We start from the raw sequence: 13185 nt of genomic DNA, 5'->3' as shown, positions 1-13185 counted from the left end.
AAGCCGGGTAAGGGGGCCCCAGGAAATGACCTCACCTCCCTGGTCACAGAGCCCAATTGAACTCAGAACCCGGGTCACCAGGCACCCACGTTCTGGAGACAGCGCCCGACTGGGCTCATTCATTGGGACACTTTTGCCTGACGAACATGTTCTCCTGTTGTGTGCCCGTGACCCGCGGCTGCCGGCTCAGGGGAGCCCGCGGCCGCGACCCTTCCCGACCCTGGAGACAGTGGGTCAGGTCGTGCACAGGACGCCTCAGGTCTCTAGCTCGCAGGGACCCAAAGGTAACACAGGAGACCCAGAGACATCCAGTCCAGACCGACACCACTCTGATCTGAACTGTGCGGCCCCATGTCCCCCCGTGTTTGTGTGTGTGTGTGTGTGTGCGCGTGGAAGGAGGGGTCGTGTGTGGAGGGCCCACCTGAGCAGGTGCAGGCTGATGAAGGGGTCAGATGCCTGGTGGGTGGGTCAGGCTCACACTCGGTCAAGGCTGGTTGGGATGGACATGGTGTGCTGGGGTGGCCCTCTTGTCCCTGATGTTCATCCGGAGCCCTGTAGGTGGAATCACTGTGTCCCAGGCTCACGTCTATGCACACTCAGGTCTGTGTCCAATCTGGGAGCCACAGGTGGAGAAGGTGGAAGGACACTGAGGATGGCCACGCATGGCTGTGATGTCTCTGGGACGGCCGCGGGTCACTGTCTTTACAGAAATCAACTGAAAATCGGGAAACGTCTGGCCGAATCCCGATACACCTGCCCTACAGAGTTGTGCGTGTGCCCCGTCGCCCAGGAGGGCCACCCTGGACCGAGGGAGAGAGTGGCTGCAGGGAGGTCTTGGGAAGCAGAGCCTGGAGATGACCTGGGAAGGCCTCCTTCACTGCCCTGGCCCCTTCACAGGGTCCTGGTTCACCGGTCCTGGGATGAGGACCTGGAGCCCCCGGAGCCAGAGCCCGAGGGTGAGAAGGCTGGGGTGGGAGATGTGTGTTCACGGGGCCCGGGGGTGCTGGGCCAGGCAGGGAGGAGCCCCCGGGGGCTGGTGTGGGGCCAGGAGCAGAGACTGAGAGCCCCGGGCTGCGGCCTGCAGGGGGGCAGAGGTCCTCGTGTCGGTTCCTGGCCGTGACTTCTCGGGGAGGCTCTGGGGTGAGTTGTGTCTCTGCAAAGGCCCTGGAGAGGCGGGCGCTGGGTGGATGGGGGACCGTCCCTCCTCTTACCCTGAGGTCTTGGAGCCACTGCAACCATCACTCTGTTTCCTTCTCAAGAGTCCGGGGCAGGAGCAGAAGCCGGTGTGGCTCCAGAGCCCGACCCACGGGCATCCGGGTCCTCGGCGTCTCTGCAGGCAGGAGTGGAGTCTGGAGCGACTCCTGCAGGGGCCGGAGAGCCAGCAGGTGACCTGGGACCTGTGCTGGGACAGCGGGCACCTGAGCAGAGTCAGCTGGTTCCTGCTTCTGCTCCCGACACTGTTCCTGCCACAACCCTCTTTCCCGTATGGATTCGGGCCACAAATCAAGGGCTCAAAGGCCTTCCAGGGGTGTTTATTGTATTGCTAATTGTTGCTCCAGTCCCAGTCCCTGACCCCTCCACCAGAATGACTCTTCCTCTTCTCCCTTATCCTTTCTCTCCTCTACTTTTTAGGTGGTACATTATTTGTTCATGGTTTGTTTAAAATCCACATTAATCTTCAATAAAAATTTATTTATTTTACGTTGTGCAATTCCTGAGCACGGGGTATGCTCATGACACTGTGAACCATGGCACAGAATTTTGCTGCAGAATATCTCGGTCCCCAAGGGTCACCATGTACTCGGAGCCCTCACTCCCCATTCGTGTCCCCGCCAGCCCCTGGGCACCCCCAGTCTGCTTTCTCTCCGTGTTCCGTTACCTACACTGGAGGTTTCCTTCAAGTGGAATCTCGCCAGAGATACCTTTGGGTCCCCACCGACTTTTCAGATGGGACAGATTCATTTTTGTACTTTGTGGTCGTTTGAAATAGACTTTTTCTCCTTTGATATTGAAATCACAATGGATTAAAGATTAGGGGGGAAAAAGAGGCCCCTTCGGTGACAATGGTCTCTGGTGGAGACCCCTGTTTGTGCCGTGCCACCACAGCCTGACACCAGAGGGGACACGGCTGGTCCTCCCGTGGCCCAAACAGAAACCGGGAGATGCAGAAGGCTGGACGGTCACACCACAGTGGGGAGAGCATCCCTCCCGACGCAGGGCCAGAACGGTTCATAGGCCTGTGGGCCAAGTAATGCTCCAAATCAGTGCATTTCCCGGGATGGAGTCAGACCCGTCTCAGTCCAAGAGGAGGCAGCCCCCATGGGAGCAGGCGACAGAGATGCGGGGCGTCCCGGGGAGGGACTCGGGCAAATGAAACCCAAGGGACCCAGCGCTGGTCACCTTCAGACGGGCAGGTTTCTGGTCTGGGGACTGGCAGCCCAGGTGGCAACGTGAGGAAGCAGAGGCCCCAGCAGATCCCCAGCGAGAAGTGTGACCGGCACCCCTCTCTGAGACAACAGAGCGCAGCCCCCATCCTCGGCCGCAGGCGCAGACCCTCCCCCAGAAGGGCTCATACCAGGACCAGCGGAGAAACTCTGGTGCAGCGTGTGGGGTGAGGCGGGCGTGGAGTGTGTGCTCTTCCCGAACCAGCTTTCCCCAGGGCTGGGTGCTGGCCACTCAAGTCTCTTCCTCTGCATCCTGTGTCCCCACATCAGAATTTCCAAATCGCCCAGGCCCTGGAACGTGGGCCGTTTGTGAGTTTTCACTCCCAGCTTCCTCAAGGGATCAAGCATGTGCATAAATCTCTCCTTTTTCAGGACACAAGCCGTCAAGTGGAGTTTCTGGGTCAAATTTTATATCATTTGTCAGGTACAAGCCTCAGCTTTCAGCCTCCACGGTCTCCTGGTCCACTGAGAGCCTTGCTTGGGAAAACGGGGGTGCAGAGCCCCGGGACTATGATCTCCAGGAGTGATCGGACAGGCGAGCTCTGAGTGGAGTGACCAGGGTACCTGGGGTGGCTGGCCCAGCAAGGACCGTCCTGACCCCAGCCCATACCGTCCCCCACAACGGTGGCGGTTGAGGAAGGAGCGGACACTCGTATGGGTAGTTCCCGCTCTGGCTCTAACGGGGGCTCTACTCCCGGAACTGGCCCCAGGGCTGAAGCTGGAGCTGGCCCCAGCTCTGCAGCTGGGGCAAGAGGCGGTGCTGGACCTGGCTCCAGCTCTAGGGAAGGTGCTAGAACCGCAGGCACCTCCAGAGAGGACCCAGACCTGCTTCTGCAGCCGGATATAGCTCTGGAGCTGAAGCTAGAGCTTCTGCTGTAGACTCTGGCTCTGGCTCCCGAGTGGGTGCTGAAGCGGCTTCAGCTTTGGCCCTGGAACTGCAGCTGGCCGTGCAGCCAGTGCGAGCGACACAGCTGGTGCCAGAGTCCCCGGGGGGATCCAATTCTGGAACCGCTGCGGGAGCTCTCCATGGTGCTGGAGCTGCTTTGGTTCGGAGCTGGCTCTCCTCGCGGCTGCTATGCTGGACCCGGTGCCGGGGGCCCTGCTTGCATCGCCGGTCCTGGATGTGGCCTTCCGGCTGGTGGCAAAACCAGCGGGGGAGCTGGTCGGAGCCCCGGCGTTGGCTCCACCTGCAGAACCGGTGTCCGGGCGGACGCCGACACCAGAGCCGGCGCTGGAGCGGACACGGGCTCCGGCACAGGAGGCGGTGATGGAGCCAGTGCCAGAGCAGGACGTCTCTGGGATGTCGGTGCCAGAGCTGGTTCTTTGTCCGGAGGTGGCATCGGCTCTGCGTCTACCACTGGTGCCCCAGGCAGCTTTTGCTCTGGAGTTGGCGCAGCAGCCGGCACTTGTGGGGCTTCTGCTCCGGACCCGGTATGAGAACTGTTGCTGTCGCAGGCTCTGACCCTGAACTCAGTCCTGACTCTAGTTCTGGAGCCGATGCTGGAGCCGATGCTGGAGCCGATGCTGGAGCTGGCTCTTCCTTGCAACCTCGCACTGGCGCTACATGGGGCTCGAGCAGCTTCTCACTCTAAAGTGGGCATGGGAGCGACCACCGGGGCTGACACAGCAGTTGGCGAGACAGCGGCCGCCGTCTCTGGAGGCAGCGCTACAGCCAGCATCGAGCCAGGGCTGGCTGGTGGGAGAACACCGACCCTGACCTTGGACCTGGCACCGGAGCTAAAGCTGGAACGGCCTCAATCTCGGCAGTTGAATCAGTGCCGGACCTGGAGTTGACTCGAGCTGGGAAGGGGCTTGATCTCGGGCTCTGGAGCCGGTTCTGGCTCTGGTTCTGAGCTGGGGACAGAACCGGCTGTGCCAGTGGCTCAGACGCAGAGGCCGGGGCTCAGACTGACTCTGGGTCTGGAGCTTCGGCGGGAGCTTGCTGGCTCTGCAGGTCTCTCAAGCTCTTCAGCCGGTGCCGGAGCTGACCCTAGGGCGGGATCTGGCGCTGAGGCCACTTCCGGTGCTGACACTGGCTCTGGAGACGGGTCCAGCCCTAGAGATGCCTGTAGCTCTAGTCGTGCTGCCGAAAGCGATGAGGACCAGGTCTAGTTCACTCCTGCCTTGTCCGTTGCTCTGGAATGTACGTCGGTCCGACCCAGACTCCAGAGCTGGCTGGTGCCGGACCTGGCAAGTCGGTTGATGACAGAGCTGCCTCTGTCTCTGCAGCCGGTGATACTGCGGGTGCCTGTGCTGGTTCCAGCCCTTCCTCTGGTCCTGGAGCTGGTGCTGGAGCTGGCTGTGGTTCGGGGGCTCTCACGTGAGCTGATGTTAGAACAACGGCTCTGGACTTGACACTGGATCAGGTGGGAGAGCCGGCCCGAGCTCCATAGCTGCCGCTCTGTCTGCTGCTGGGCTTGTGCCGGAGACGCCTCTAACTCCGGATTCGGTACCAGAGCTGGGGCAAGAGCTGGCCCTGAAGGCTTTGGAGCCGGGGGTCGAGCCGGCACCGTGGTCGGCACTGGTGCCGCAAGAGGGCGAAAATTGGCCACACGAGCGCCTTCCCACGTGCCTTTGCAAAACCAGAAAACGTCCAGCACCACGCAGAGAAGCCCCAGCCCGAGGACCCACCCCAGGGCGTCTTCTTCACCTGTAGACCGTATACGTGAGTGTCAAATACCTTTCTTTTCTTCCCTTCCTTGTCTTCTTATCGTGTAACATAAGATGCATTAATAACGGCTCACTTCACATCATAGGATGTAAGTCACAGGATATCAAAGACAAGCGTGGACGTCCCCTGAGAGCTGAGCATCCTCCTCGGGGAGAGGATTCGTATGGTTTGAACTGTACGTGGGACAGCTGTGCTACGTTAGGAGGGAGGATGACTGTCTCACTCTCTTTATTTGGAGCTTAACCTGGAACCTCAACTACCACAGCGCTAAACTGCCTTCCCATTCCCACTTTAAGAGTCTCTGTCACTTGCGGGCCTTAGAGACCGAGCGCCACGTAGCGTGCAAAGTGCCTCCCCGGTCCAGGCCTCGCGCTGCGTACTAGGCTCTGGGGGCACCTCCTGGGAATGCCGAGAAGTGCCTGGCTGATGCTTTCCTGGCTGAGGACACAGGTGACCCCCCAAGCCCTCTTACCTGGAAGAGGCCACAGTGTGGGCTCAAGCTGCCGCTCGTGACACCGGCCAGACACACCGTCAGCACCCAGACTCCCGGAAGAGAAAAGCGGGCCTCCCGACGCGAGGCCTCAGAAAACAAGCCAGAAACGGTCTTTTCGGAACGTGGACTTCCACAAAGGAAGTCAGTACAGAAGATGCTGTATTCCCTCTGACATGCATCTTGGGCGAGCAGGGGTTTTGCCTCCTGGTCATTACCCGTTAGGACACATGCTTGATATGCTCTGTTTCCTGTACAGTCGTCTCCTTTAATGCTAAATATTCTCACTCTACAGTCGGAACAGAGAAGAGGAAATTATGGCATACGCATGCCAGAGGCAGCCACCACCTGGAAGATTATCATTACTATTTTGACTTCTAGTTGTCCCTTGTGGGGCGTGACATCTGAACGGGCCCACCCCCAGGCACACAGAGGCCCGAACGAGGCTAACCAGGACCAAAGCGCTCCCATCCGGATCCTGATGAGCTTCCAGAGAAGTTCTGTGTGTTTGTGTGAGGGAGAAAGACAGAAGAAGAGGGAAAGCGACACGACTTCGTGGTTTTCAAGCTGCTGTCAAATCCGATCGCCACTGAGTACAGAAACCGCGTGACAGAATCCAACAGCATTTCGTGATACGAACGCTCAAAGCAGAAACAGAAGGGAACTTCCTGAGCGCTCCTACAGGCCACCTGCGAACAAGCCACAGCTCCCATCACCCTGAACGGAGAAAAGACTGGAAGCCTTGTCCCTGAGTTCAGGAGCAAGACGGACGAGACCCAAGCCCCCGGCAGCAGCCCACGCTGTCCTAGAGGTCTCGGCCGTGTCGACGAGGCAAGAAAGGGGGATAACAGACATCTAGATTGGAGGGAATGAAGGAAAGACGTCTCTAGTTGCAAATAACATGACTGTGTACATGGGAAATCGTACAGAATACACAGAAAAGCTTCCAGAGGTAATAAAATAGTTCAGCAAGGCTGCAGGATACAAACACAGTACCAAGAAAGAAATTGTACGAGACTGTAAACTGGTGCAGCCGATGCATGGAAGCTCCTCAAGACATCGAAAAAAGAAACACCACGTAACATGACAATTCCACTTTCGGGTATTTACAGGAAGAAAACAAAACACTCACGCCAAAAGATATCTTACCCCCGCCCCCCAGCATTACTTACAGAGTCAAGACGTGGAAGGAACCCAAGCGTCCACGTGGATGGACGGAAAAAGAAGATGTGGGAGTGTGCGCACACAGACACGTACATATCACAGAATACTAGTCAGTCATAAACAAGGAGGAAATCTATTTGTGACAACACAGACGAGGATATTATGCTAAGTGAAATAAGTCCGACAGAGAAAAACAAATATCATATCTCCTTTGTAAGTGGGATCTTAAAAACAGAGCTCAAAGAACTCACAGATCAAGCGATCACACCGCCAGTTGCCAGAGGCAGGGGCTAAGGGATGAGCGAACCAGGGAAGCAGGTCGAAAGGTACAATCTGCTGGTGATAAAAGAAATAAGTCTCGGGACGTGATGTGCAGCGTGGTCACTATAGTTAATACTGCATTGCACGTGTGGAAACTGCCAAGGGGTAAATCTGAAAAGTCTCTGTAACAAGAAAACATGTGCAACCACGTGTGCAGATGGACGTTAACAGGACCTGCTGTGTGATCACTCGGCCATACACACAGCTACCCAATCATCGAGGTATATACGGAACTGACTGAATGCCACGCGTCAGTGAAACAAAATCAGGGGCGCCCGGGGCGCCCAGTCAGTCAAGCGGCCGACTTGAGCTCAGCTCATGATCTCACAGTTCGTGGGTTCAAGCCCCGCAACGGGCTCTGTGCTGATGGCTCAGAGCTGGAGCTGCTTCAGATTCCGTGTCTCCCTCTCTCTCTGCCCCTCCCCCACTTGCACTCTTTCTCTCTCTCTCTCAAAAAGAAACACTACAAGTAGGTGAACTGAAAGACAGCATCACGAAAGCTAGAAGGCACCCTACTGAATGGGACAATGAATCGGCTAAGGACATATATCCTAAGAGACTTGCATGTGGAATGCATATTAAATCTTACAACTCAATAGGAAGAAACTGCGCATCCAATTTAAAAATGGGAAATGCAGGGGCGCCTGGGTGGCTCAGTCGGTTGAGCGTCTGACTTCGGCCCAGTTCGTGATCTCACAGCTCGTGAGTTCGAGCCCCGCGTCGGGCTCTGTGCTGACCGCTCAGAGCCTGGAGCCTGCTTCTTCTTCTGTGTCTGCCTCTCTCTCTGCCCCTAACCCACTCACATTCTGTCTGTCTCTCTCAATAATAAATAAACGTTAAAAAAAAATTTAAAAAAATGGGAAATGCAGCTGAGGAGACATTTCTCGAGAAACGATAAACAAGTGACCAACAATGTTCCACATCGTTCTTTAGGATGGAAATCCAATCAAGGCCACAATGAGATACAAGTTCACATCCACCAGGACGGCTGTCATTAAAAAGATAGATATTAAGAAGTGTTGGCAAGGAAGCGTAGACGTTGGAGTCCTCCTCCTTTGCTGGCAGAAATATAAAGTGATGTAGCCCTTTGGGAGACTCTCTGGCCATTTTTCAAAACGTAAACACGGAGTATCCGTATGATCCAGGGATGAAAACCTGTGAAAAGCCTGACCGTGAACATTCACAGCATTGCCACTCACAGTTGCCCAAAGGTAGAAACACCCCCAGTGTCCATCGACTGCTGAGTGCATACAGAACACGGTCTATCTACACAATAAAAATGATTTGAAGAACATTATTAGGCTTGAGCCCGACTGAACTCCCGGTCCATGCCGCACTCATGGTGAACCTTGACAACATCAGCTGCATTAAAGGAGCCTCCGGAAACCAGCACATCTGCGTTATTCTGTGTATAGAAAAGGCCCCACACAGCCTCCCTAGCTATAGCTGGGCACCTGCTACCAGGTCATTACAGGAAAAATGACCTCAGGTGTGCCCCTGCCTCCAGGCGCCCCGAGGGGGTCGAGGGCAGTGGTGGTGGACGGTGCCCCCCTTGGTGCCGAGGATCCGCCCTCTCACCTGCTGGATGACGGGGGTCCCCGATCCTCCATGGAGGGACGGAGGTCTCCAGCCGGTCCCTTCATACACAAACAAGGACAGTGCAAGACAAAGGCCCGGGGACAGGCAAAGGATCCCCGGTCCCCCGGGGCGGCTGGGCAGTCAAAGGGCACCCAACCTGCCCCAGCACCGGAAAGTCCTAAGTGGACTCTGGGCACCGGCTGAGCCCCGTGCAAGGGCTGCAAACTGTGGGCGGACACGGGTCGCCCTGCAACAGGTTGCGCACACCGAGTGCGCACGACGAGGCCCCACAGCAACAGGAGGAACCCTTCCAACACCCCCACGGATGTGCACCATGCTGGACGAGGAGGGGCGGAGTCTCCGGGGCGGGGTGCGCGCTCTCCTGGCTGGGTCCCGGGACACGGCTAAGTGAGGACAGAGGCCCACGAGCTGAGCCCGAGCCTCCCTTCCCCTGCGCCAGGTTGCGTCTCCTCCCCTGCCCTGGTTGGAAGGCCCCAGTCCTGCCCCAGTGTCCCCACCTCTGCCTCTGGCGTCCCCACCCCTTGCCTCCTGCTACCCTCCAGCCCGGCTGAGAGCCCACACTGTCCCCAGACTGGGTGAGCGATGTGGTTCCACCTCAGGCCCTCAGGGACAGTTGGGAAACAAGCCAGGAAAGGCGGGCACTGGCCCAAGGCAGCTGGAGGAAACACCTGTGCGCTCACTCCTCTGTCCCGGCTGTTACTGGCCATGTGAAATTCTGGAACGAAAGGTTGGGCCAGTTTGAGGCGGAATACAAAATGTAGACACTGTGGGGAGGGCTGAGACCCAAGAAACACAGCAGGTTTCCGGGGGAGATGTGCGTCCCCCAACATCCCCGCCCCTGCCAGGCAGCCCTGCTGCCCCAGACCCTGCACGCCAGGCACGGTGTCGCCCACTGGGGTGCTGGCCGGGGTCCAGCGTCTGCCATGACCCTAATTGTAGAAGATCTTGTTTCAGAAAATCTAGAACAGGGTGTTATGCAGACATCGTGTGTGATACCTTGTTCCAGTTACTGGCATATTTCCTACAGGATATTAGAAACGAGAAAGAGAACAGTGATGGGCCCGGAGACACCCCATATTCCCACCGCTGACCTCCACCTCCCCTGGCTCCCAGGTGGGTCCTGGGCGTTTGAGTCGGCATCAAACTGGGAACAGGGTGCTTGGCTTTCCACGGCATCGCCCTCGGACGCCCCGGTGTCGTGGCTCCAGGGACTGACCGGCTAGAGGTCACCTGCTTAGCCCACACGCGTGTCCAGACGGGCAGGCTGCAGGCCCCGGGCGCTTCTCCCTGCCCCTCCGCGTCAGCTCTGTGCTGCCCCTGCCCCTTGCCTGGGGGCTGTTGGACTCCGCTCCAGGCCGGCGGCCACCACGTCCCCAGTCGGAGAGGGAGGGCTGGCGAGAACACCCGCAAGCGACGTATTTCTGGCGTCCGTGCCCGGCTCGAGCGGCACCCGCTCCGGTCAGCTCCATGCGCACACACCCCTCCCGTGCCCTGCTGGATTCTCAGCCCTCAAACTGTGCCGGGTGAGGAATGACACTTCACATCTCGCTGACTCACTGGGACCGTCCCAGAGCCGCACGACCCGGGCCCCGCTGTTTACAGTGACAGATGGGAGCCGCAGCCTCGTGTCCATTCACTCATCCCCGCACGCGTCAGCACCCGTGTCTGTCTGCTGCTGTGTGCAGGCACCCGCACACGATGGTGAAGCCCAGACACCACCCCGCCCTCGAGCTCACAGCCGAAGCGGTGGGACGGCGACCCCCCCACGGTCAGCAGCTGGGGGCCACAGAGGCAGAGCATCCCCACCCTCCCCAACCTGCAGTGACCCCCGACTCCTGGCCCGACATCCGGTGCCCTGCGTGAGCTGGTCCATACGCCCTCCCCCGTGGGCACCCCTCACCCCACTCCGGCCTCCCTAGGGCCTTCCTCCCCCAGGGAGCCCACGGAGCCCCAGCCCCTCATAGGCCACTGCCGCCACCACCCCTCCCATGGCCCCCACCCAGGACGTCCTCATCTCCAGGCTTGGAGCCTCCTCAGGCTCCGTGCGAGCTCAGGCTTTGGGTCGGATTGTCCGGGGGGCAAACCCACAATAGGGCCATGTCCCAGCCCTGTGACCCACAAGCTCACGTGGTGGGTGTCAGAGCCTCATTTTCTTCGTTGAAAATTGGGTCTGTGACTCCCATCTCAGGAAAGTGAGCAGGGGGCACAGGCGTCACCTGGCTGGGGGAGCCCCACCCCAACATAAGACCTGTGATGGTCAGGGCAGGGCTCCATGAGGGTGAAGACTGAGTCCCTCGTTCCCGTTCACGGCTGGACTTGGTCACTCAGAGCTGAGTGCCCTTGACCCGGGGCCACAGTTCATGTATAAGAAGGGGTGAAGTCAGTGAGCACCCTGGGGAGTCCCTAGCAACTCTAACCACACCCAACACTCAGACATCCCCCGATGTGCCCCCTCCTTCCTGGCCTCCCTCCCAACCCTCTGATCCAGCCAGGGCTGCAGCCAGGGACAGGCTCCCCTTGTGTCCCGGGTCCTGGCAGGAAGACCGTGGGAGGAGGTGGAGAGAAGGAGGGGGAGGCGGGAGGTGACAGGCCGATCCTCTCCTTGCCCATACTTGGTGTCCACCGTCTCCTCCAGGCCCCCTGCCCCGGCCGTGCACCCAGCTGGACCCTGGGGGGGAGCGTGGGGTCTGTGACAGCTGGGACGGTATAGGTACATTCGGCGACCCTCGTGTACCCGCGTGTCCAACCCACCCGGCCCTCAAGTCTGCAGCCCACTGGCTGGGGTGAGGCTGATCTGAGGGCTCACAGGATTTGGGGTTACAGGGCAGCGGTCTGGAGGCAGGGCGCACATGGGATCAGTGGCACGGAGTCCCCCGGGGAGGGCACACAGCCGCACCTGGCCGAGGTAACGAGACCCAGCTGCCCTTTGCTAGGGAGGCCTGTGTGCCTGGCACATCTCCTCTCCATCCACCCAGGAGGAGAGCCTGGGCCCTGTGCACGCTGACGTCACTCCACGCCCAACCTCAGGGCCAGGTGGGAGACTGAGGCCAGGGACCGGCCCAGGATACGTGAGGTGGGCAGAGTCCAAGCAGTGGGGATCTCCATCCTAGGCCAAACTCAGTCGTCCCCTAGGGTTCGCCCTGGGAATGAGACCCCTGAGATCTCGTCGGATCCCTATCAACGCCATACGAAGTGGGGCTGTTATATCTGGATGTCCCCAGACCGTACAGGCAAGCACACGCACACACACACACAGACACACACACAGACACACACACACACACACACACACACAAACAGACACACATGCGCACACTGACCACCCGGCAGTGGTTCAAGGGGAGTACACCCTGGAGGGGGGAGGTGACACCGGGGCAAGAAGGGGATTGGAGGCAGCTCTGCCACGGGGCAGGGGCCCCCAGTGGGCTGGCAGCACGACCAGGGCTCATACGTGGGGTGGGAGGACGTGCCAGCCTGATGGCCAGGGGGTTCCAGGGTACCCAGGGGGCTGCCTGGGCTGGGCACTTCCCCGGGGCACCCGGAGAAGACGGGGTTTGGGGTCCTGTGTCCACCACCAGCCTGGAGCTAGAAGGAGAAACCCCCCTACTGGGAGCGGGCTAAGGGACAGGCCTCAGCTTACTCCTGTGTAAATTGGGCTGCATAGACGTGGTGTCCCAAGGGTCCCACAGGCTTGTCTGCTGGCCCTGGGCCTCCACCCCTGCCCCAAGATGCTCCTGGTACTGGGAAAATGCTTTCTCCTCCCTCAAGGTCCTTCTGAGTGGAGTGCAGCCTGAGGGCTTGGAGGACCGAGGACCTGGGTGGGCAGCACGTGGCCGAGCAGTGGACCCTGGTGTGGGGACCGAGGTCAAGACCCTCCTTGTCGGAGCCCCGGGGCCTCATTAGGAAGGGCTTCCAGAGGTAGTGCCCTGGCTGGGGTGAGGAAGCCTTAGGAATGAACGGGACACCGGGACGGGAGAGGTGGAACGGGGGACAAGGGAGGCTTCTGAGGTCCTCACTTCGCCCGTGGAGCCCGCTGGTCCTGCCCCTGTGCCCCCCTAGGGCCAGGGAGGGCTGCTGCCTTGACTACATCCAAACAAAGTCTGTGTTTTGTTTTCTGGTTTCCAAGCCTGGGACTGTCATGATGGTGCTGACCACCAGGGGGCAGGCTGTGTCCACTGTGCTCAGTGAAGCCTCTGGAGCGGGAAGGGACGCTCAGGGTTCAATCTGGGCGTCCCCTGCCCCCAACCCAACATGTACCTCTTACTATTAGTCTGCATGTCCACAGCATGAGCTGCTCAGAGGCAGGTAGGGACTCTGAGATCCTCTCTGGACGCATTCAGCTCCTGTGCCTCTCACCCTGAGCAGGCACTGTTTGGCCCGGGGGCTGGAGTTAGAGGTCCCGTGAGGTCCCAGCCCTCCAGGAGCTCACAGCCCAGAGGGGGAGGTGGGTCAAGGCACAAGAGCGAATCCATGTGAAAGGAAAAACCAACACTGTC

At 59.1% G+C, this 13185-nt stretch overlaps 1 protein-coding gene across 1 annotated transcript; it reads left to right on the top strand.

Annotated features, from left to right (window-relative positions):
• The first annotated feature begins 403 nt into the window (after positions 1-403).
• Positions 404-1701, top strand: LOC123381660. The gene is made up of 2 exons (XM_045043269.1): positions 404-956; positions 1260-1701. The coding sequence occupies exons 1-2, from the start codon at positions 440-442 to the stop codon at positions 1661-1663; spliced, it is 921 nt and encodes a 306-aa protein (XP_044899204.1). The 5' UTR covers positions 404-439; the 3' UTR covers positions 1664-1701.
• The last annotated feature ends 11484 nt before the right edge of the window (positions 1702-13185 follow it).

Source organism: Felis catus, chromosome D4 (genome assembly GCF_018350175.1).
Source record: "Felis catus isolate Fca126 chromosome D4, F.catus_Fca126_mat1.0, whole genome shotgun sequence".
NCBI classification, from domain to species: Eukaryota; Metazoa; Chordata; class Mammalia; order Carnivora; family Felidae; genus Felis; species Felis catus.
This window is presented reverse-complemented; position numbering and strand designations above follow the sequence as displayed.

Coding starts and splice junctions, on each gene's coding strand:
- LOC123381660 (XM_045043269.1), top strand. CDS start 440: ATGAAGGGGTCAGATGCCTGGTGGGTGGGTCAGGCTCACACTCGGTCA. Junction 957..1,259: donor CCCGGAGCCAGAGCCCGAGG/GTGAGAAGGCTG, acceptor TTCCTTCTCAAG/AGTCCGGGGCAGGAGCAGAA.